The sequence below is a fragment of the Globicephala melas genome, chromosome X, assembly GCF_963455315.2.
Source record: "Globicephala melas chromosome X, mGloMel1.2, whole genome shotgun sequence".
NCBI classification, from domain to species: Eukaryota; Metazoa; Chordata; class Mammalia; order Artiodactyla; family Delphinidae; genus Globicephala; species Globicephala melas.
Genome location: NC_083335.1, coordinates 12,405,822 through 12,431,370, shown reverse-complemented (window position 1 = coordinate 12,431,370; position 25,549 = coordinate 12,405,822). Strand labels below are relative to the sequence as shown.

Genomic DNA, 25,549 nt, shown 5'->3' with positions numbered 1-25,549 from the left:
CAGAGAGGTTGAAAAAACTGTCTGAGACTATAGGGTTAGAATGTGACATAACCTGGACACTTTAACCCGATCTTTGACTGAGCTGTTCTACGTTAAGGTGGCTAGTAAGTTTGGAAACATCCCTCCCATGCTCTTACCTCAGTGCCTCACACTAAGACCAAACACCAATATGACATTTCTGTCGCTGTGAGGGCTGAGAGAGCAGAGTAGGATGGAGTGGTTTGTATAGCCTAGATTCATGGAATTACAGAAATTTTCTTTCAGCATCCCTCAGTCAGATATTGAGAATGACCAATGATGTGTATACAGTTTAACTCACGGAGCCATGGGAAATTAGAGCTTAAAGCTGGAAAGAGCCTCAGAGACCACCTAATCTAGCTGCTTCATTTTACTGATGAAGAAACTAGGACCCAGAAAGAGCAAGATATTTTCTCAAGATCATATAGCTCAAATACAGCAACAAAGGATGACATTGTTATTTCATCTGTTATTGAAAGAATGAATGTACCAAAGGCGAAAGTCCTATCCAGAATAACTTCAGAAAACAAATTAAGGGGAAAGCCAGATAGTGATGTGAAAAGGTCACTGAATTAGGTCAAGGAGATCTGGGTTCCATCACCAGCTCTGCCACTAATTCATTGTGAGACCTTAGACAAGTCTCTTAACCTCTCTGGACTTCTGTTTCTTCATCTGGAAATATGTGGGTTGGAATATATGATCTTTTGGAAGACTGCACTGAGAGAGTGACATGGACATATATACACTACTAAATGTAAAATAAATAGCTATTGGGAAGCAGCCGCATAGCACAGGGAGATCAGCTCAGTGCTTTGTGACCACCTAGAGGGGTGGGATAGGGAGGGTGGGAGGGAGGGAGATGCAAGAGGGAAGAGATATGGGAACATATGTATACGTATAACTGATTCACTTTGTTATAAAGCAGAAACTAACACACCATTGTAAAGCAATTATACTCCAATAAAGATGTTTAAAAAAGAAATTTTATTGAATAAGTAAATAAGTGAACTTTTATTTAAATTCTAAATGTTATGCTATTTTTGGAAGATCCCCACCGAGCTACATAACTGAAGAAAAGACGGGTAACCAAAAAATTTTTCTTAAAGAGCTCGTACTGTAAATTTACATGAATGCATTTTTCAAACATGAAAGGTTACTTCTTCAACAAATAAGAGGAGTGCCTGATTATTTCCTATAAGTACATATCCAAGACACATTAGCCAAGTTAATAACATACCCATTCTGGCTGTTATATTGACACTAGTTAATGCAGTGGCATGTGCAGATGGGGTGTATCAAATCATTTCCTTAATACAGTCTTAATTTTGTATGTTTATTTCTTTGGGGAAGAAAAAGCAATTCAATCTTATTTTAAGGGAAAAAGATTTCACTATGTTCTGAAGACTAATAGAGAGTCATTTATTCATTCAACTAATATTTATTGAATGCCTACAATAGATACAGACATCAAGGAATAGTGTTAGCCTAAAATGGGAAATTTAAAAAATGATACAAGGACGTGAAAGTAACATTGAAAACCTGTCTTTTTTTGTGATTCAAGATACATGAACAACTAAGAGCTGTTTGTTTAAGCCTTCACAGGTTGAAACTTTCACAGTGGAGAGGCAGAACAGATGATGTGTGTGTAGAGGGTGAGTGGGAGGGCAAAGAGTACAGCTCTGTAAGCAGGAGCTGAAGCAGGCAGCAGAAAATGATCATATTGACGCATTCCTCCTCCGTCTCCCGCCTCCCATGATGGAAGAATAATAGGGATCCGTTCCAGGTGTATTGTATCACACTTCAGAGTTTACGGAGTGTTTTCACATTCATTATCTTATTTGATCCTCATGCCAACCTTAAAAGAGAGCCACGGTGGATATTGCTTTTTCCATTTTCAAGATGAGAAAATATGGGGCTCAAAGGGGGTAAGTGGCTTTTCCACTGAAAGACAGTACAAATTAGTGCCAGGACTAGAACTCATGTCTTTTGTCTTTCAAAACAGTGTTTTATCCATTGTCTCAACTCAGCCCAGGATTTTCTCCTCCGATCATCCCATTTTGGAGGTATAAGTTGAATATTCCCCTGGGCAGGCTGCTGTGCTCAGCAGCAGCAGCAGTAGCAGCAGGAATTAACTCCAACAGTTTGGGTAGAGCAAAAAGGAGTGAATTACTACCACAAGTAAAAGATGCTTCTTTCATCTGCTCCAGCCAAAACTGCTGTGGTGTGTGTGTGTGCGTGCGCGTGTGTGTGTGCGTGTGTCTGAGGGATGGTTAGGGGGTGGAACATGGAGATTATACTTCAGCCAGTCTCTCTAAGGTTCACTGCTGTTGGTCTAAAACGATAATAGTATACAAAGAACAATACCTCTGCTTCCATTTAGTGAAATGGAGAAGAAAAAAAATAGTAAATACATAAGTAGGATTGGTCATAAAGGAATAAAGAGAGTAGAAGTCAGTGAGCAATTAATATGTACCAAGTGTTTTACTTAAATATTTAGTTTAACCTTTGCTATTGCCCCATAACATAGGTCTTATTAGTGCCCTTCTTTTACAGATTAGTGCACTTAGGTAGGTTAAGTCCTAAGTCACAGAACGAGTGATCTCCAAAACCAGGATTCACATAGGTCCGTATAGCTCCAGAATCAGACACCTTAACTACTACACCAAATAAAGAACCTATGTTTTCTGGTGAATTGAAACAGATAGGCTTTTTTTTTTTTAATCAAAGTTGGGAGAGCCCTCTGAGGTTTCCTTGTCCACACTCTCACCAAATACAGGAATCCCTTCTAAACACCCCTCGCTGATGGCCATCCAGTGAAACACAAGGGTTCTGATTTAGTTTAAATTGTATAAATGGAGATGGATCTGTATGGATTTATCCCTTCTCTTGTTTGGTGCTTCATCCAGGGTAAGACCCAGGCATTTGTGTGAGGGTGCAAGTCAGCATTAGAAATATCCTGTGACCACAAGAGAGGGGGACAGAGTCCATGCACTTAGCCTCAGTGCCACCTGACTCCAGCTATTTTGTGACCTGGCCCTTTGCTCAGACAGATCTGACCAACAAGTCCTTGTGGAATTTGCAGTTAGTTTTGTGTAGCTGCATAACCTTTGCCCCAAGCATGGTTAAAGGAATCAGTCAGGTGATGATCAGACAACAACTTCATGAATCTTTCGGTTGCTCTTTCACAGGATCCAAATGATACCTGATAACCTTGAGTTCAGTTTCTGATGGTGATTTCGGAGCATTCTGATTCTGCAACAATCTACCAGTGAAGAGGTGATCAAGGTCCTGAAAAACCCTTTACTTACCAAGCAAAATAGTGAGTATTCATGACTTCTACTTTTTCAGAAACAATGTCACTAATACTGAAGGGAGAAGGGGGCTGTCTGTCAAGATGAAATCAGTCGACACATTTACTATACTGTTACTTCATCTGCAATAATTCCTTGAGATTGATTTGGAAAAGTGAGGGAGGGTGAGATGGAATTCCATACCCCCAAATTTTCTAAGAGTTTGTAGTCCTGTATCAGTAAAGTACATCTCTCTCTCTCTTTTTTAGTTTAATAGTCTCTTTTATTTTTTAAAACATTTTTATTGGGGTATAATTGATTTACAATGTTGTGATATATGTATTAGTAAAGAACATCTCTTGATGACATCTGTTTTTCTTTCTCCTTCATTTATTCCTTCAACAAATATTAAGTGTCTTTTGCATCCTAGGCCTTTACTTTCTTACTTCTGTGTTCCTTTTGCTTTCTGAATTTTCTTTACCTCATTTTCCTTCCCCTTTTTTCTCCTATCGTTACTTTCCCAATGTTATGCTTGGGAAATAGTGATACTATTTGGGAAGATGTTTAAAGTGAGATTGTAGATGCAGGGAAGGGTTGGAGAGTGCTGTGGATTCATGTGTTTTGAGTGGGACTGTTTTACCCGTATCATCCAGTTTTCTGTTATTTCCTCACTTAAAGCATGTCAAAAGCATTCTTACCTCATCAAGCATAATACCCAGCTTGTGTTGATGGAGAATTCATCTACAGTGACTGACCTCATCCTTCTGGGCATGACAGAGAACCCTCAGCTTGGGGTCCTGCTATTTGGAGTCTTCCTTATTGTTTATATTGTCACTGTGTTGGGGAATCTAGGCCTGGTAGTCCTGATGAGAGTCAGTCCCTGCCTCCACACCCCCATGTATTTTTTCCTCTCTAATCTGTCCTTTCTTGATGTCTATTTTTCTTCTGTCACGATCCCAGAGACTTTAGCAAATTTGTTATCTAAGTTGCAGGCTGTTTCTTTCCTTGGATGTGTGACTCAAATGGGCTTGTTCATAATCTTTGCCTCCGCTGAATGCAACATTTTGGCTTCCATGGCCTATGACTTCTATACTGCCATTTGTCACCCACTGCTCTACCACATCACCATGTCTAGAGTCCGTCGTCTCAAATTGGTAGCAGGATGCTACCTTGGTGGATTAGTTAACATGGTTTCTGTGACAACTTCCATCACACAACTATCGTTCTGTCAACCACATGTCCTTCCTCACTTCTGTGACATCCCTCTACTGTCAGCACTGGCTTGCTCAGACCACTGGGTCACCCAGATCTTGATTGTTGGCTGCGGAGGATTCACCCTGTTCACCTCCATTATGGTAATCCTTGTCTCCTACCTGTCTGTCCTCATGACTATCCTGAGAATTCCCTCAGCTTCTGGCAGGCAAAAAGCTTTCTCTACCTGTGCTTCCCACTTGACTGCTGTTGGCCTATACTATGGAACAACTATGTACACCTACTTTCAGCCCTCTCAACGTGGATCCCAGGCAGGAAATCAGATGGTCTCAGTGTTTTATGCAATGGTGATCCCAGTGTCAAATCCTCTCATCTATAGTTTGAGAAACCAGGAAGTGAAAGTTGCTCTACAGAAAATATTGAAGAAAAGTCCCTAATCCCCCATTCTGTGTCTCCAAAATGTAATATATTCTATGAAGACTTGCTCACAGTTCTATTCACAGTGTTTTCCTTACCTGCGAATAAAGCCTTTTAAGAATAATTGAATTGCTCTGGCTAAGTGTTTAGGTGTAGATGCTTAGATAAACAGCAGTATGATAGGAAGAAATTATATGGACAAAATGATGTGTATTTTCTGAAACAACTGATAAGAAATACTTTAAGAAGAGGAAATAATGTATGTGGGTATGAATATGTCAGTCTGAGTTGTGAACGAGTATAACACTAGTCATGAGTTAATTCCAAGATAACAAGGTTAGAAAACAATGTAATTTGACTATAAGTTATAGAAGAGAACATTAATTCCTTTGCTTTACCACTCATGTACTTATATAGAGGATTTCCTTGATATCCCTTAGGCTGAATTAAGTTAAATCCATATCTTTCATAAGGACTCAGAATATTCCTAGATGTGTGTTTTCCAAATGCTCTATGATATCTGCCACAGTGAAGCTGTAAAATGTAAGTCTATATATGAATTCACATGTGCAATTATTGAGATTTACAGGGATAAATCTTCTTATTTTTTGTGGTACGCGGGCCTCTCACTGTTGTGGCCTCTCCCGTTGCGGAGCACAGGCTCCGGACGCGCAGGCTCAGCGGCCATGGCTCATGGGCCCAGCCGCTCCGCGGCATGTGGGATCTTCCCGAACCGGGGCACGAACTCGTGCCCCCTGCATCGGCAGGTGAACTCTCAGCCACTGCGCCACCAGGGAAGCCCTACAGGGATAAATCTTAAAGAGAGCAGTACTCAGCCAAACTTCTAAATTTGGCATGTGAAGATCTTCAGGTCCTGCTCGTCCAAGTCCTATTCATTTTTAAAGTCCAAACTTAAATCCAATCTTCATTTCCAGATAACTTTTCATGACATTTCAGATGGAAGTGAGTATTCATACAGTTTTCCCATGGTACTTTGCACTTCTATTTTACCATTATGATGCTTGGCCTTATAAAATACTCTGTGCATTTTTCAGAATTTCTGTTTTGCTCACCTATGTTGAAACACTTTTGTAAAGATGGAGCCATATTTGGTTAATTTTTTTTTATCTTCCACCCAAAGTCTAGCCTAAACTTTGGTACCCGGTAAAGGCTCAAAAAACATTAGCAGAGTTGAAATTCACTCCCAACTAACCCTTTTCCTTATTCAGTTCATTTTATCCACAAAACATTGTTACATTCTATCACATAATGGAGGAGAGGTAGAAAATCTTACCTCTTGAGACATGATCATCTAGCTGAATCTCCTGGTTTTATGGACATTTCCTGTTAACACTCAACCCACAGTAGGGAACCTGAACCTCTTCTTCATTGCCCTTATCTTTTAGTTCTATACCACCCAGGCATTTGCCCTTTAACCCCTTGTCCTCCCTGGATTTCTCTTCTTCTGTGGTAACCAGCCCATGCATATCATAGATTTCTTCCTGGAATAAAGATCATCCTTTTTGTAGGATTCAAGGTTAAAGATTCTCACAATCAGAACTCAGAGGTATAAGGGCCCATAGAGATCATTGAGAATTATGGGTTTTAATTTTTTAAGCATTGGAATTATTTCTTTAAGTGAATTCCAATGCAGAACAAAAAATATAAAACAGAAGTGGAACAGATTTGGCTAGAAAAGTGTGGGGTGCCTACAGCCCCATTGCCTAGCACTCACCTCTCCCTCTCTGAGGCACTGCTCTAGAAACTCAATGACGGTCTGAAAACGCTAGGTTAATTGAAACTGCTCTTTTCACATATGAGGACACACAGTGTCCCCAAGGGAGAGCAGCATTCTCAGCTAGTCAGAGGGAGAGGCAGATTTGGAATTCAGGTCTCCTGATTCATACCACAGAATATTGTTTACTACCACATCCTCCTAAGCCCCTCTCATGATGTGAGATACTTAACACAGCTGGGAGTTTGGGACAAAATGGGCTTCTTCCTTGGCAAGTAGAAGTGTCCCCTATCCTCTAAACAGCCCCAGCAAGACTAGAGACAGTTAAAACCTCATCAGCTTCATCATTTCCACACAGGGAATGGTAGATCTCAGGGAATAACAAAGTACTTCAGTAATAGACAGTCCGTACAGTGAGAACTGGCAAAATTACTAAATTACTAAAATACTTTAGTAATAGACAGTCCTTACAGTCAGAATTTGTAGCCCCAGTGCAAAATGTTAATGTGAAGTCCCTGTTCAAAAAGCAAGAAAAAGTGCTGTTAAAGATATTCAGATAAAAAGTTTTTTCCTTTCTACTGGAGTATCTCTCTCAACCTCTTATGGTGCTTAAAATTTTCCATTTAATGTCATACCCTCTCAGGCACAGGGATACTTGTGGGGCAAGTGTATAGCCTCCCAAGTGCCCTGTGACCCCACCCTGTGATCTGATGCACATGTGCGGGGCCCACTGGCTGCTGGGTCCTCCTCCTACCTGCTGGACAGATGCATTGTACCCTGGTCAGGAGTGAGTAGGTAGAACCAGGCATATCCTCTTCCCATGGGTCAGCTGCCCCAACCCATGGTGGACAAGTGACCATCAAGGGTATTGCAATCTCTACACCAGGATGCATTAGGTACCTGGATCAGGGTGGGCAATGAGCCCTGCTGGGTGATCTGCCAAATGTGCAATGGCATTACCACCCTGGGGCCAGGATGGCTGGCTGTCATCACGTCTAACCCTGAGATGTCGCAGGGCATGTGTACCTGACCCCAATCCTCCCTGGGCCCATGCCCAGATCCCTGAGAGTGGAGGGTTGCAGCGGTCACTGGGTGAGACAGAGAAGAAGAGGCTGGGTGGGGCCCTGAGTATTAATGGACAGGGAAGTGGGCAGTCAATAATCTGTCCCAGGGAGGTGAAGAAGCAGTGAAAGATGGGACTATGTGCTAGCTGAGACTCCAAGCTTCAAGTGCCTACTCAATTATTCTATCACATTTTGGTTTTCATTTACAAAGCACAAATTCAAATTATTAAAATTAAGACAGTGGCATTAAACCCCAAGTACAAGGCTCTTCTAAGCTCAGGGTGCTGTACCACTGCACTGATCACATGTCCATGAAGCCAGTTCTGCTTAGAGAGAAGGATTTCTTTTATCTTTGTCAGGCAGTAGAATGTAGTGGTTAAGAGCACAAGCTCTGATTCAGACTGCCAGACTTTGAGGCCCACCTCCCTCACTTTCTAATTCTTTGACCTTAGACAAGTTACTTAACTTTTCTACCTCAGTTTTCTTATCTGTAAAATAAGGATAATAAGAATATCCTTATCCTTATTGTAGGGTTCTGCAATTTTCAGGTATTCAATACAGGCATCAGGTTTTGTTTACTCTGGATCTGCTGTAGGCCTGTGTTCCAAATGGTATTTACCCAGCTTACACAGCATATAACCAGATTTAGTCTCCAGTGACTTCTCAGGCTTAAGGGGAAGTCCACTAGATTTATACAAACTGAGTGAGCCCAGCCAGCTGTCAGTGGTACAGTTTAGAGTTTCTTCTTTTACAGACTCAGGACCCATTTGAGTTAGTGTTAGGCTGTACCATACTGGATCTCAAAACTACCAAACTCAACCTCAGGGACCTCACATCTAGTTCTGCTGCTTCTCCAACAAGCTCTCAAGAAGAGGATATCCTTATTGTCTTATAAATAGTGGTTCTTAATTATAGGGCTAATGGAAAAGACTCTCCAAGGCAATCTCTGGCGTTCCTATCTCAGTCCTGCTGCTGCAGCTCCAGCCCTTAGGGACATGGACAGTCATGGAGACAGAACTAGGTGTGAAACCAGTGGGGCCTAAGCCAGTCCTTCCAGAGGGAGCAAGGCCCCTCCCAGTGAGGGGATGAGGGATGGTGGGTGGAGGGAGGTCTCTATAAGTTAAGGCAGCAACTCTGTCCCCTCAGATGCTATAACAGAATAATCACTGACCTCTCTCTGCATCTGCTGCTCAAAGTTGCAGGAGAAGCTAAGCCTTGCTTTCCAGGGAGCTCTCAGCACGTCTCCAAGCCCTCCATCCCTGCCCCGCATGCACACAGGGTGGGCTTCAGTCAGCTACACTTGGGGGTGGGCTTTTCCAGCTATTCCGGGCTGGGCCTCCCTCCCCAGCACTGCTCCAGGTGGCGGTGCTCAGAGAAGCATTTGGTCTTGGTCTCTCTGACTGAAGGACCCTGCTGAGACAGTTCTCAGCCACACTGAACTCAGCCAGAACCAGTCCTCAGGCTGAATCGGGGGCCTGAGCAAATGCTCCGATATTGGGGGAAGGGTGGTGCTGGGGGTCCCAGTAACAGGATCCTGCAGGCCCCAAAGGCTGAGCTGCAGAGTCCGGCTGGCTGTGTGGTTCCTAGCTATTGTCCAAGCCAAGGACATCTCAGGGACTCCTTTGGCCTGGAGCTGACACTTCTTCTGTCAGCCACTTGGGTTTCCTGGAGGATGTGGTCAGGGGTGTCCCATCCAGGGATGAATGTCCCCGTCTGGCCTCCTGGATATTGAGTGGCCTCCTGGTCAAGCCTCTGTGGATCAGGGGGACTGGCTGGAGTAAACCCACAATCCCTGCAAGGGGAGAAATCCTGGAGCTTGGAACTAGCTGAGGTCTGTCTCACACTGCACAAATGGAGTTCTGGGACCCAGAGCACTAAACAGGGGCAGTAGGAACAGATATCAGGCTTCTGAAGAGGCAGGATCCATTTTGTAGAGTTCTGAGAACATGGCTCGGCTGGGATTAATGGAAAACAGAAATAAGCAAGTCCATCAACAAATATTTTCTAAGTATTCATGGTGTATACAAACTTATTCTAGGCAGTATAGAAGCATAAAGAAGAGAATGGGGAGAGAGGTGAGAGATACTTAAGTATCTTTAAGTACTTAAAGAAAAAGTCAAATATAAGTTGGTTTTACTTTATGTTTTTCTTGAAAAGGGATATGTGAAATGACTATTTAGAGCTCAATAAGTTCCCACTAACTTACATTTTAAATTTAGAGATGTGTTAGTACCTTAAAAAACATAACCTCAATTCAAAACAACAATAAAGGTGTTAATTTCTCTTCAGTAAGAACTGCCGCCTTTTCCACACATGCTGATTGACCTTGGTAACTAATTGAATTATCTAAAATTACTTTTTTTCTGATTATAAAAGAGTGGCATGCTCATTATTGAGAAATTGAAAAATATGGAGAAATAAGAGGAATATGAATCAGCACCTGGAGACAACCATCAGTACTTTGTTATATGTCCTTTTAGTGTTATGCTTTTTAATACATGCATACGTGTCTGTGTATGCGTGTGTCTATAAATGTATTTTTAGTGAAATAATAATGTAATACTATTTTGTGCCATGTCCTTTTCACTTAAAAATATGTTAGATAAATATGCATGTCGATAAGTATTCTTCCTCTTGAGTTTAATGGCTGCATAATACCCAGTGTATGGATGAACTCTCATGATTAATTGTTAACAAAGAACTTTGAAAAGACTGATAAGAAGAACATCTAGCTTCTATCAATGTGCTCAAAGCAAGAGATGAAATACACAATTTGAATGTGACATTTTGTTAAATTCATATGAGCCTTGGCTAAATGAAGTTACTAGGAAGAAGAATTATCTTCTATGATAAAATCTCATGTGAACACAAAGGCTTTAAATGATACTTTCATTTGAACAGGTGGAAAAGAGAAAAAGCTGATATTCTAAAAGATTTTACTAGACATTTTCCCTTAGATTATGGAGTTGAACATGCATATTATTTCAGTGTAGAACACTGAAACCAGCCTGTGCCAGCCACTGAGTGTTCATCCCAAGGATGTCAGGGGAAAAGCAGGTGAATGCCCTGGTTCTATGACCTAGGCTGAGAGCAGTCAGATGGGAGGCCAGTACAAGAAGGACTTGTACTTGCCCTGGAGCTGAGAGCCTTCTGAGGATGGTAAGGAAGACGGGTGTTTGTGAATGCAGTGCAGAGGAAATTAAAGGCTTCAGAGTCACAGAGGATAAGGAGGAAAGCATAGCAGTTTAATCAAAGGAGGAGTATCACAAAAGAAGTGGTCAGTAGTAGAAGTTGCAGAATAGAGTGTAAAACATAAGAGCTGATAAGGACACTGGAGTTGATGGCCCTTGGTGCTTGGAAAACAAGTTGGACAGGATGCTGGCCATGAGCACAGTGAGTAAAGAAATCTAAGCAGGACAGAGAAATAAAAGGGGACTTACCCAATGAAGATGACCAGCCAGTTTTGGTACTATAGTGATAGCATAGAGGAGGATGAGTAGCCCAAGAGAAGAGTTAAAATAAAAGTAAATCTGAGGACGATCAGTCAGCTCTAGGAGAATGAACTTTGCCGTAACACTGAAACTTCCTTGCATAGTTCCCAAAAGGCATCTGAGATAAACCTCCTAAGACACAAATTCAGGGATCTGAGAGATATTCTGGTTTGGTTCTCTAGTTTTGGTTCCTACTCAGAGTTGTCACAAAATCAGTATAGGCAATTTGCAGTTATCCCAAGGGGTAAAACCAATTTACATCATTTAAATTCATTTAAAGCCATGTTTAATTAACATAATATTTAATTCTACTTTAATTACTTTTAAGAACCCACATATTGCTTTGGGGAATTAGTAAAATTAGACAAAATTAGTGTGTCATAACATGGAACATGTTGGGAATCATTAGTCTAAACCATCTGGATAGATGACTGTCTCCCTTTCTACTTGATAATTGCCAGCATTGAAAACCCTCCACTCACCCTCCCCTCCACCCACCTCCAGTAGGCATTTTCTTGAGAGCTAGATCTTGTGTTTATCCAACAATATTCACTCATCTTTAACTTGAACCTCTGATCAAGCCAAAAGCAACATAACCTCAGTTTTCTCATGTAAAACCTAAAGGTAATCACAGTTTCTTCCTGTCTAGATTATTGTGGGAACTCAATAAGATAATGTACATAAAAAGTATTCAAGAAAAATTTGCCATTAGTAGTAAAACTTACACCTAAGGAGAACGTCAGGCAGTAGATCTTCATTTACACAGTTGAATAAACAAGAAGCAATTTGGGAAGGTTTGCAACTGCATTCCATTAAAAAGATATAGTGGGTAGTGGAATTAAAATTCTTCATATGTGAAGGGTGTAACTTTCATTTCCTTACTCACAAGTCAAAAACACCATTTGTAATATCTAACAACACCCATTAAGCCTGTAATGTTCTGGTCTCAGGCTCCAAGAATACAATTAAGTCATCTTCTAAACCATGGAGCCCAAGTGATGGGGAATCCCAAATATGGAGAAGCAAGACCCTGGATGACATGTTGCTGCTCCTTTGTACCTGATTAGAGGTGATAGTGGCAAGGTGGTGGCAGATGCAAGAACATAGCTTCAATCCAGGATAAAGAATGAACTATCCTTTCTTCAAGGATCAGATATGACTTTGCATGTCCAGCGCCTAAATTGGGACTTTGTTATTTCTGTCTCCAATGATCTCATTAAGTGTTTTCCTATCTTCTTTCTCTAACCTAACTTTTTTCTCATTTCCACCTTTTGTGTCTCACATAGAAATATAATACAATTGGAAGATCAGGGATTTTAAATCCAGACAAGCTTAATATCTTCTTGAAGTCTTGGATTCTTTGAGTCCACCAGCCTTTCTACCTGCTTTGTCTGTTTCCTTGTCTCTGTCCTGATCCCCTCACCACATCTCTTCCTCATATCTTTCTTCTGTGTCTATGCCCTTGTCACTTCTTCTAAGAATCAGTTTATTGGCAAGGATGTGGAGAAATTGGAAACTTCATAAACTGCTGGCGGGAATGCAAAATGGTGTCACCACTGTTTAGTCAGACAGGTCCTCAAAAAGTTAAACATAGAGTTACCATATGACATAGAATTTTCACTCCTAAGTATATACCCAAGAAAAATGAAAATATATGTTCACACAAAAATTTATACATAAAGTTTCATAGAAACACTATCTACCGTAGCCAAAAAGTTGCAACTATCCAAGTGTCCATCAATGAATGAGTGAATACATGTGGTACATCCAAACAAAGGAATATTATTTAGCTATAAGAAGGATGGAAGTACTGATACATGCTACAACATGAGTGAATCTTGAAATCATTATGCTAAGTGAAAGAAACCAGTCATAAAATACCATATACTCTATGATTCCATTTATATGCAATGCTCTGAATGGGTAAATCTATGGAGACAAAATATATACTAGTGGTTGCCAGGGGCTGGAGGAGAGGAGAATCAGGAGTAACTGCTAATAGGTACAAGGATTTTGGGGAGGGTGATGAAAATATTCTAAAATTGATTGTGGTGACAGTTGTACAACTCTGTTAATATAGTAAAAATCATTTAATTGTGCAATTTAAATTGTTATGTTGTATCTAAATATGTGAATTATATCTATATAAGGTGGTTACTTAAGAGAAAGATCAGCCTATCTATTTCTAACTAGGTGTTAGTATAAGTAGTGTCTTTTTAGGAGCCATAGAAAGATTCCCTGTGACTGGCATTACTAAGCAGAAGGAAATAATGGAACGTTTGCTTCATAAAAGTGAGTTCTGGGACTTCCATGGTGGTCCAGTAGGAAAGACTCTGTGCTCCCAATGCAGGGGGCCCAGGTTCGATCCCTGGTCTGGGAACTAGATCCCACAAGCATGCCACAACTAAGAAGTCCTCATGCCACAACTAAAATATCCCTCATGCCACAACTAAGACCCAGCACAGCCAAAATAAACAAATAAATATCAATAAATAAATTTTTAAAAAGTGAGTTCTACTCCTAAACAAATCCTATTTCTGCTTCATAAATTATACAAGGTAAAATTTTAAAATATCACATACATGTGGTAAAACATTTTTAAATGGTAGTAAGTGGCATACAGTGAAAAGTTTCCCTCTTATCTACTATCTCCAGTCCTCCAGTTTTCCTCTGAAGGAGCAACTATTCTTATCCATCTTTATTCATCCTTCCATGTTATAAACACATTAAAACATGCCTTTGAAAAATGTAAAAATTATTTCACTGTACACACTGTTCTGCACCTTACTTTTTTCATATAAAATTATATTTTAGAGAATGTTCTATATCAGCTATTCCAGTTATCTATTCGGGCACAAGAAAAAACCTCAAAAGAGTGACAAAACAGTAAAAATCATTTATTTTGATCATGAATCTGAGGTGGACTGGACTCAGGTAGGAATTCTCACTCAGGATCCCACATGTGGTTGCAATCAGATGGTAATTTGGGGTGGAATAGTTTTATAGCTACAGGCTTCATCACTTAATATATCTGGCATCTGGGTACAAGGACCAATTCCTCCTCAGACATATCTCCCTCCATCTTTGTCTATCTGCCTTTCTATGTTTCTCTCTGTTTTTTTTTTCTTTCTCTCTCTTTCTCTCCTATGCTTTTCTTCCGGCTTCTTACCCCCCACCCCCATTATGGTGGCTTCATGATAGCCAGATTACATGCATGGTAACTAAATGCTCCTAGAGCAATTGTCCTAAGAGAAACTGGTAGATGATGCATGATCTTTTCTAACCTAGCCTTGGAAGTCATGCACCATCATTTCTGCTCTATTCTATTCAGTTGCAAAGCCCCAACTAAGTTCAAGGGATGGTGGCACAGACTTTGAGCTTTTTGATTGGACTGACAAGAATTTTTGAATATGTTTTCTTTTTTTATTGATGTATAGTTGATTTATAATATCAATATCATGTTAGTTTCAGGTGTACAGCACAGGGATTCAGTTATACATATATATAGATATAGGTATATAAATATATACACATATATATGGCCTTTTTCAGATTCTCTTCCCTTATAGGTTATTAGAAAATATTGAGAATAGTTCTCTGTGCTATATAGTAGGTCCCTGCTGATTATCTATTTTATATATATTAGTGTATGTATGTTAATCCCAACCGTCTAATTTATCCCTCCCCCCACCCTCCTTTCCCCTTTTGTAACCATAAGTTTGTTTTCAATGTCTGTGAGTTTCAATCCACTGCATCAAACAATGCAGAGATACTTTATTCTTTGTTTAATGACTGCATGGTATTTCATAGCATGAATGCACAATAATGAATCAGTCCCCTATTAATGGACATTAAGATTGCTTTCTGTCTTTTGCTACTGCAACAAAGTGCAATAAATATATTTGTGCATACATCTTTGAAAACATGTGTAAGTATATCTGAAAGACAAATTAATTAAACTAGATTTGCTGGACCAAATGAAATGAGACTTCAAAGACTACACCACCAACAATAATACATGAGGGTGTTTTTGACACACATTTTTGTCAATGCAATGTATTATTAAACCTATTTACGTTTGCTGTATTTAAACAGTTTTCTGTGAACTGTTGTTCATTTTTTTGGCCCAATTTTCAATTAAGTTGTGGGTCTTTTTCTCATTGACTGTTAGACACTTTTTTTTCTGGACAGGAGAGAAAACTATAATATACAGTATAGCAAAGAATGACAATAATTATTCAATGTATAGTGGTATTATTTACTATGCTAGAAAAGAGAGTCAAGAGACTAGTACTTAATAACCATCTCACTTTCTTCATTGCTTTTTCTTTACATTGGTTTTAAGACATATACATATGTTCTCTGAATATTGCGTTTCTCCCATTCATTCTATTTTCTGAGAACTCTTACTACACATGATTTAAATATCTTCATTTTATCCTCTCTGTCTCTTAGTCTCTCATATTTTCCATTCAGGTATCCATCAGGATTATGTCTTTAGATTTATCTTTCAGTTTTCTAATTCTCTTTTTGATTCTATCAAATCTGTTGTTTAATTTAGTCATAAAACTTTTAATTTCAAAGGATATCTTTTTCAGTTCTAGAATTTCCACTTGGTTGTTTATGATACCTGCCTCATCTTTTAAAATAGTGTCTTGGGGGGAGACCTTAAAGATGGCAGAGGAATAAGAAATGGAGATCGCCTTCCTCCCCACAAATACATCAGAAATACATCTACATGTGGAACAACTTCTACAGAACACCTACTGAACACTGGCAGAAGACCTCAGACTTCCCAAAAGATATATATATGTTTTTCCTTTTTCTCTTTTTGTGAGTGTGCATGTGTATGCCTCTTTGTGTGATTTTGTCTGTATAGATTAGGTTTTACCATTTGTCCTAGGGTTCTGTCTGTCCCGTTTTTTATTTTTTTTATAGTACTTAGTGCTTGTTATCATTGGTGGATTTGTTTTTTGGTTGGGTTGTTCTCTTTGTTCTTTCTTTCTTTTCTTTTAAATTACTTTTTAATTTTTTATTTTTAATAATGAAACATTTTAATAACGTTTTAAATTTTCTTCCTTTCTTTCATTCTTTCGTTCTTTCTTTCTTTTCCTTCTTCCTTTTTTGTCCCTTTTCTTCTGAGCTGTGTGGCTAACAGGGACTTGGTTCTCCAGCTGGGTGTCAGGCCAGAGCCTCTGAGGTGGGAGATCCAAGTTCAGGACATTGGTCTACCAGAGACCTCCTGGCTCCACATAGTATCAAATGACAAAAGCTCTCCCAGAGATCTCCATCTCAATGCTAAGACCCAGGTCCACTCAACAACCAGCAAGCTACAGTGCTGGACACCCTATGCCAAACAACAAGCAAGACAGGAACACAACTGCACCCATTAGCAGGGAGGCTGCCTAAAATCATAATAAGGTCACAGACACCCCAAAACACACCACCAGACGTGCTCCTGCCCAACAGAAAGACAAGATCCAGCCTCATCCACCAGAAAACAGGCACTAGTCCCCTACACCAGGAAGCCTACACAACCCACTGAACCAACCTTACCCACTGGGAGCAGACACACACAAAAAAACGGGAACTACAAACCTGCAGCCTGCAAAAAGCAGACCCCCAAAAGTAAGTTAAGCAAAATGAAAAGACACAGAAACATGCAGCAGATGAAGGAGCAAGGCAAAAACCCACCAGACCAAACAAATGAAGAGGAAATAGGCAGTCTACCTGAAGAAGAATTCAGAGTAATGACAGTAACAATGATCCAAAATCTTGGAAGGAGAATGGAGAAAATACAAGAAATATTTAACAAGGACCTAGAAGAACGAAAGAGCAAAGAAACAATGATGAACAACACAATAAATGAAATTAAAAGTTCTCTAGAGGGAATCAATAGCAGAAAAACTGAGGTAGAAGAATGGATAAGTGACCTGGAAGATAAAATAGTAGAAATAACTACTGCAGAGCAGAATAAATAAAAAAGAATGAAAAGAATTGAGGACAGTCCCAGAGACCTCTGGACAACATTAAACGCACCAACACTCGAAATATAGGGGTCCAAAAGAAGAAGAGAAAAAGAAAGGGACTGAGAAAATATTTGAAGAGATTATAGTTGAAAACTTCACTAATAGGGGAAAGGAAATAGTCAATCAGGTCGAGGAAGCACAGAAAGGCCAATACAGGCTAAATCCAAGGAGAAACACACCAAGACACATATTAATCGAACTATCAAAAATTAAACACAAAGAAACAATATTAAAAGCAGCAAGGGGAAAACAGCAAATAACATACAAGGGAATCCCCAAAAGGTTAACAGCTGATCTTTCAGCAGAAACTCTGCAAGCCAGAAGGGAGTGGCATGACACATTTAAAGTGATGAAACGGAAAAAACTACAACCAAGATTGCTCTACCCAGCAAGGATCTCATTCAGATTTGATGGAGAAATTAAAACAGTTACAGACAAGGAAAACCTAAGAGAATTCAGCACCACCAAACCAGCTATACAACAAATGCTGAAGGAACTTCTCTAGGCAGGAAACACAAGAGAAGGAATAGACCTACAATAACAACCCAAAACAAGAAAATGGTAATAGGAACATACATATTGATAATTACCTTAAATGTAAATGGATTAAATGCTCCCACCAAAAGACATAGACTGACTGAATGGATACAAAACAAGACCCATATATATGCTGTCTACAAGAGACCTACTTCAGACCTAGGGACACATAGAGACTGAAAATGAGGGGATGGAAAAAGATATTCCATGCAAGTGGAAATCAAAACGAAGCTGGAGTAGCAATTCTCATATCAGACAAAATACACTTTAAAATAAAGATTATTACAAGAGACAAAGAAGGACAGTACATAATGATGAAAGGATCAATCCAAGATGAGATATAACAATTGTAAATATTTATGCCCCAACATAGGAGCACCACAATACATAAGGCAAATACTAACAGCCATAAAAGGGGAAATCGACAGTAACACAATCATAGCAGGAGACTTTAACATCCCACCTTCACCAATGGACAGATCATCCAAAATGAAAATAAATAAGGAAACACAGCTCTAAATGATACATTAAACAATATGCACTTAATTGATATTTGTAGGACATTCCATCCAAAAACAACAGAATACACTTCCATCTCAAGTGCTCATGGAACATTCTCCAGGATACATCATATCTTGGGTCACAAACCAAGCCTCAGTAAATTTAAGAAAATTGGAATCTTATCAAGTATTTTTTCCAGACACAATGCTAAGAGACTATATATCAGTGACACAAAAAAATTGGTGAATAAAAACACATGGAGCCTAAAAAATACACTACTTAATAACAAGAGATCACTGAGGAAATGAGAGTAAATCAAAAAATACCTAGAAAGAAATGACAATGAAAACATGACGACTCAAAACCTATGGGATGCAGTATAAGCAGTTCTAAGAGGGAAGTTTATAGCAATAGAATCCTACCTCAAGAAGTAAGGAACATCTTAAATAAACAACTGACAAAGGATTAATCTCCAAAACTTATAAGCAGCTCATACAGCTCAATATCAAAAATCAAACAACCCAATCCAAAATTGGGCAGAAGACCTAAATAGACATTTCTCCAAAGAAGATATACAGATTGCCTACAAACACATGAAAGTATGCTCAACATCACTAATCATTAGAGAAATGCAAATCAAAACTACAATGAGGTATCACCTCACCCCAGTCAGAATGGCCATCATCCAAAAATCTACAAACAATAAATGCTGGAGTGGGTGTGGAGAAAAGGGGACCCTCTTGCACTGTTGCTGGGAATGTAAATTGATACAGCCACTATGGAGAACAGTATGGAGGTTCCCTAAAAAACTAAAAATATAACTACCATACGACCCAGCAATCCCACTACTGGGCATATACCCTGAAGAAACCATATTTCAAAAAGAGTCATATACCACAATGTTCATTGCAGCTCTATTTACAATAGCCAGGATATGGAAGCAACTTAAGTGTCCATCAACAGATGAATGGATAAAGATGATGTGGCACATATATTCAATGGAATATTGCTCAGCCATAAAAAGAAACAAATCTGGGTTATTTGTAGTGAAATGGATGGACCTAGAGTCTGTCATACAGAATGAAGTAAGTCAGAAAGAGAGAAACAAATACCATATGCTAACACATATATGGAATTTAAAAACAAACAAACAAAATGGTTCTGAAGAACCCAGGGGTAGGACAGGAATAAAGACTCAGATGTACAGAATGGACTTGAGGACACGGGGAGGGGGAAGTGTAAGCTGGGACGAAGTGAGAGAGTGGCATACACTTATATATACTACCAAATGTAAAATAGATAGCTAGTGAGAAGCAGCCACATAGCACAAGGAGATAAGCTGGGTGCTTTGTGGCCACCTAGAGGGGTGGGACACGGAGTGTGGGAAGGAGACGCAAGATGGAGGAGATATGGGTATATATTTATATGTATAGCTGATTCACTTTGTTATAAAGCAGAAAGTGACATCCCATTTTAAAGCAATTATACTCCAATAAAAATTTTTTTTTAATTTAAAAATAAATAAATAAAATAGTGTCTTGTTTTATTATTCAGATTCTTTATTTTATATTGTAAATCATTAAAAATATTCCGTTCATTTAAACTAAAAAAAATCAGTTCTCCCATTTTTCTCACCTCTCACCCCTCACCCCTTATAACTGCAAATCCATTCTCTGTATCTATGAACTTTTTTTTTTAAATTTTGGATTCCACAAATAAGAGACATCGTACAGTATTTATCTTTCTCTCTCTGGCTTATTTCATTTATCATAATGTCCTTGAGATCCGTGCACGTTGTGGTAAATGGTAGCATATCATTCTTTTCTTTATGGCTGAATAATATTCCATTATATATATATATATATATATGTATAATTTCCTTATCCATTCATCCCTCAGTGAACACTTAGTTTGTTGCCATATCTTAGCTATTGTAAACAATGCTGCAATGAACATTGGGTTCATATTTCTTTTAGAATTAGTGTTTTAATTTTCTTTGGATAAATACCCAGAAGTGGAATTGTTAAAGTACATGGTAGCTCTATTCTAATTTTTTGAGGACCCTCCATACTGTTTTACATAGTCGTTGTACCAATTTACATTCCCACCAATAGTATATTAGTGCTCCCTTTTTTCCACATTCTCACCAGCACTTGTTATATATTCTCTTTTTGATAATAGCCGTTCTGAGAGGTGTGATGTGATATATCATTGCGGTTTTGATTTGCATTTCCCTGATGATTAATGATGTTGAGCATCTGGTCATGTTCCTGTTGGCCATCTCTATGTCATCTTTGGAAAAATGTCTATTCAGATCTTCTTCCTATTGTTTTAAATCAGATTTTTTTTTGCTATTAAGTTGCATGAGTTCTTTATATATTTGGTGTATTAGTCCTTTATCAAATATATGTGTTTTAATCCTATTCAGTAGGCTGTCTTTTCATTTTTTTGCTGGTTTCCTTCCTTGTGCAGAAGCTTTTAAAATGACGTAGTCGCACTTGTTATTTTTGCTTTTGTCATTTTTGCTTTTGATATTAGGTTAAAAAAATCATCACCAAGACCTATGTCAAGAAGCTTACCATCTATGTGTTTTTTTTTTTGCGGTACGCGGACCTCTCACTGTTGTGGCCTCTCCCGCTGTGGAGCACAGGCTCCAGATGCGCAGGCTCAGCAGCCATGGCTCATGGGCCCAGCCGCTCCACGGCACGTGGGATCCTCCCGGACCGGGGCACGAACCCACATCCCCTGCATCGGCAGGCGGACTCTCAACCACTGCGCCACCAGGGAAGCCCCACCATCTATGTTTTATTCTTGAAATTTAATGGTTTCAGGTTTTACATTCAGTATTTCATCCATTTTTAGTTAACTTTTGTTTTTTTGTATGGTGTAAAATAGTGGTCCAGTTTCATTCCTTTGCGTGTGGCTGTCGAATTTTCCCACACCATTTATTAAAGAGAATGTCCTTTCTCCACTGTATACTCTTGGCTTCTTTGTTGTAAATTAATTGACCATATATGTGTGGGTTTATTTCTGGGCTTTCCATTATGTTTCGTTGATTTATGTGTCTGCTTTTATGCCAATACCATACTGTTTTAATTATAATAACTTATGGTTTGAAATCAGGAAGTGTTTTGTTCTTTTACAAGTTTGTTCTTTCTCAAGATTGCCTTGGCTATTCAGGGTAGTTTGTTGTTCTATACAAATTTTAGGATTGTTTGTTCTATTTCTGTGAAAAATACTATTGGAATTTTGATAGAGGGTGCATTGAATCTGTAGATTGCTTTGGATAATATGTCCGTTTTAACAGTATTAATTTTTCGGATCCATGGGCACAGTATGTCTTTCCATTTATTTCTGTTCGCTTCAATTTTTTTTTTGTTACTATCTTGTAGTTTTCAATATACAGATCTTTTACCTCCTTGGTTAAATTTATTCCTAGGTATTTTATTTGATGCAATTATAAATGAGATTGTTCTTAAAAATTTCTCTTTCTGATAGTTCATTATTAGTATATAGGAACACAACAAATTTCTGTATATTTATTTTGTACCCTGCAAATTTACTGAATTCATTTAGTAGTTCTAGTTGTTTTTTAGTGGAGTCTTTAGGATTTTCTATACATAGTATGATGTCATCTGCAAATAGTGACAGCTTTAATTCTTCCTTTCCAGTATGGATGCCTTTTATCTCTTTTTATTTTCTGATTGCTGTGACTAGGACTTCCAAAACTATGTTGAATAGAAGTAGTGAGAGTGGGAAGTCTTGCCTTGTTCCAGTCTTAGAGGAAAAGCTTTCAGTTTTTCACCATTAAGAATGATGTTAGCTAGGGGCTTTTTATATATGACCTTTATTAAGTCGAGGTAATTTCTTCTATTCCTAGTTTGTTGAGTGTTTTTCTCATGAGTTTTAAATTTTGTCAAATATTTTTCTGCATCTCCTGAGGTGATCGTGGATTTTTATCTCTTGTTTTGTTGATATGGTGTATGTTGTTGATTGATTTTCATATGTTGAACCATCCTTGCTTCCCAGGGATAAATCCCAGTAGGTCATAGTGTATGATCCTTTTAATGTGCTGTTGAGTTAGATTAGCTAGTATTTTCCTGATATTTGCATCTATATTCATTAGGGTTATTGGCCTGTAATTTTCTTTTCTTCTAGCTTTTTTCCAGGTTTTGGTATAAGTGTATACTTATGATACACTTATAAAATCAGTTTGGAAGTGTTCCCTTCACCTTAATATTTTGGAAGAGTTTGAGAAGGATTGACATTAATCCTTTAAATATTTGGTAGAATTGACCAGTGAAGCTGTTTGTACTTGATTTTTCTTTTTAAGGAAGTTTTTGATTATTGATACAACCTCCTTACTAGTCATAGGTCTCTTCAGATTTTCTGTTTCTTCATGATTTGGTTTTGGTAGGTTGTATGTTTCTCAGAATTTATTCTTCTCTTCTAGATTATCCAGTTGTCACATAATTGTTTGTAATAGTCTCTTATAATACGTTTTATTTCTGTGGCATTAGTTGTAATGGTTCTTTCATTTCTGGTTATTATTTGAGTCATCTCTTTTTTTTTCTTAGTGTGGCTAACGGTTTGTCAATTTCTTTGAGCTTTTAAAAAATCAATTCTTAATTTTGTTGATTTTTCTATTGTTTTCCTATTCTCTAGTTTGTTTATTTTTGCTCTAATCTTTATTATTTCCTACCTTCTGCTAACTTTGGGCTTAGTTTGTTCTTCTTTTTTCAGTTCCTTGAGCTGTAAAGTTAGGTGGTTTATTTGGGAGCTTTCTTTTTTAATATATACATTTATTGCATTAAACTTCCCTCTTTGTTTTGTTTTTGCTGCATCATATAAGTTTTGGTATGCTATCTTGTGTTTTGCTTTTATTTGTCTCAACGTATTTTCTAATTTCCCTTTTGATTTCTTTTATGACCTATTGGTTATTCAAGAATGTGTTGTTTAGTTTCCACATGTTTATAAATTTTCCATTTTTCCTTCTGCTATTGATTTCTAGTTTCATTCCATTATGGTCAGAAAAGATACTTGGTATGATTCCAGTCTTCTTAAATTTGTTAAGGCTTGTTTTGTGACCTCACATGTGATTTATCCTGGGTAATGCTTCATGGGTGCTTGAGAAGAATGTGTATTGTGTTGCTGTTGGATGGAATGTTCTGCATATGTCTGTTAGGTCCCTATATAGTGTTTTTGAGAGTGTCTCATTGTATAGCTTTTCTTACTATTTGCAGTAAGTATTGCATTATATATATGTATAACTTATGCAAGTCTACTGGTATCAACATTTTACGTATTTAAATGAAGACTAGAAAACTTACTCCCTTTTCCATCTCTTTACCCTCCTCCACTTACTATATAATTTTCTTAAATATTTTCTCTACATACTTTGAGAACCATATCAGGCAGTGTTAAAATTATATTTGCTCATATATTTTCTCTTTCCATTGTTCTTCCTTCTTCCCTAATATTCGAAGATTCCTTCATTTATCATTTCCATTCTGTTCAGAGAACCTCTCTTTAGCCGTTCTTAGGGTAGATCTCCTAATGAAAAATTCTTAGTGTTCCTTCATTTGAGAATATCTTGATTTCTCCTTCTTTCCTGAAGGATATTTTCACTGGATGTATGATTCTGAGCTGACAGTTCTTTTCTTTCAGAATTTGAAAAATATTTTGCCATTTTCTTCTGTCCTCCATCAGTTCTGATGAGGAATTCCTTATCATTTTAATAGCCTTCTCCCTACTGATAAGGTGTTTTTCTCTGGCAGCTTACACACTTTTTCTTTGTTTTTAATTTTCAGGAATTTAATCATTATGTGTCTTGGCATGAATATTTTTGGTGTTTAGGATTTGCTCAGCTTCATGAATCTGTTGGCCTTCTGCCAAATTTGGGAAATTCTTAGCCATTATACCATTAAACTTTGTTTTTTACTTTTTACCTTAAGCTTCAAATTTTTTTATTCCCATCATCTTTCTCAATTCTTATGAGACTACAATGACATGAATGATAGTTATTTTATTATAGTTCCACATGTTCCTGAGGGTCTATTCATTTTTTAAAGCTCTATTTTCTCTCTGTTGTTCAAATTGGGTAATTTTAACTTTTCTATCTTCAAGTTCACTGATTATTTCCTATGTCCTGTTCATTCTTCTGCTGATCTTATCTATTTAGTTTTTTATTTCAGTTATTGTATTTTTCAGTTTTAATATTTCCATGTAGTTCTTCTTTATATCTTCAATTTCTTTGCTGAGACTTTCTATTTTTGGTTGAGACTTCCTAATTTTTTCATTTGTTTCAAGTGTGTTTATAATTTTCTGTTGAATCATTATTATGATGAGTGCTTTTAATTCTCAAATCTCTGTCATCTTAAGGTTAGTATCTGTTAGTTGTCTTTTTTCATTGAAGTTGAGTTTTTTCTGGTTCTTGGTATGATTTTTGGTTAAAACTCAGATATTTTTGTTATGTTATGATACTCTGGAGTTTATTTAAATGTTGGGTTTTAGTAAGTTTCCTCTGATATTGCTCTAGTTTTCTGATATTGCTCATGTTCCCATTTGGTCTCTATTGATACAAGGCAGGGTGCAAATGACATTTTCATTACTGATGGTCACTGGTCAGGTGTGGGAGTTTGATTTCTCTACTAGGCCTCCAGTGATACCACACTGACTGCAAGAGGGAGGGGCATCTCCTTCCTGCTCCCCTTGTGGTTTCCATGGATATTGTGGATGAGAGGATGTCTCATTACTGCCAAGTGTGGGTGAATGTCCCAAATCCCCACTCTGACACCACCCTGACAAGGGTGTCAAGACACTTTATAGCCTGAGGAAGGTGCAAGTCTACACTCTTCATTAACATTTGCTGGCAAGAGTGTGGGTGGAGCCAAAGACTTTCTGTGGTGTGTAGTCAGAGTAGAACACTTACTGTCTAAAAATTTCTGTTTTGTTAGGTTGCCCCTTTTCTGGCCCTTTAGCTAGAGAGAGCAGGCTTTTCTTATTTCTTTATTTTCTTTTTTTTTATCAGTGCCCATTGGTGCTTCCAGATTTCCAGGTTCTCCATTACCTAGTCTGGGAATATGAAGAAAAATGAATACTTAGGGAACTCTCCACCATGCCATTCCTTGGGTCCTGAGGTCCCAGGCCTATCTGTCTTTTCCCCTCCACTTTCAATATTTTAATGGTTGTTTTATACATAATAGCCAAGGTTTTTATCTGTACTTAGCCGGGTAAGTTAGAAAAATTGAATAGA

At 38.2% G+C, this 25,549-nt stretch overlaps 1 protein-coding gene across 1 annotated transcript; it reads left to right on the top strand.

Moving 5' to 3' along the window:
• The first annotated feature begins 4,036 nt into the window (after positions 1–4,036).
• Positions 4,037–4,957, top strand: LOC115847063 (olfactory receptor 5AR1-like). Its single transcript, XM_030846517.2, has one exon. It carries the CDS (start codon positions 4,037–4,039, stop codon positions 4,955–4,957), a length of 921 nt encoding a protein of 306 aa, XP_030702377.1.
• Positions 4,958–25,549: the final 20,592 nt, after the last annotated feature.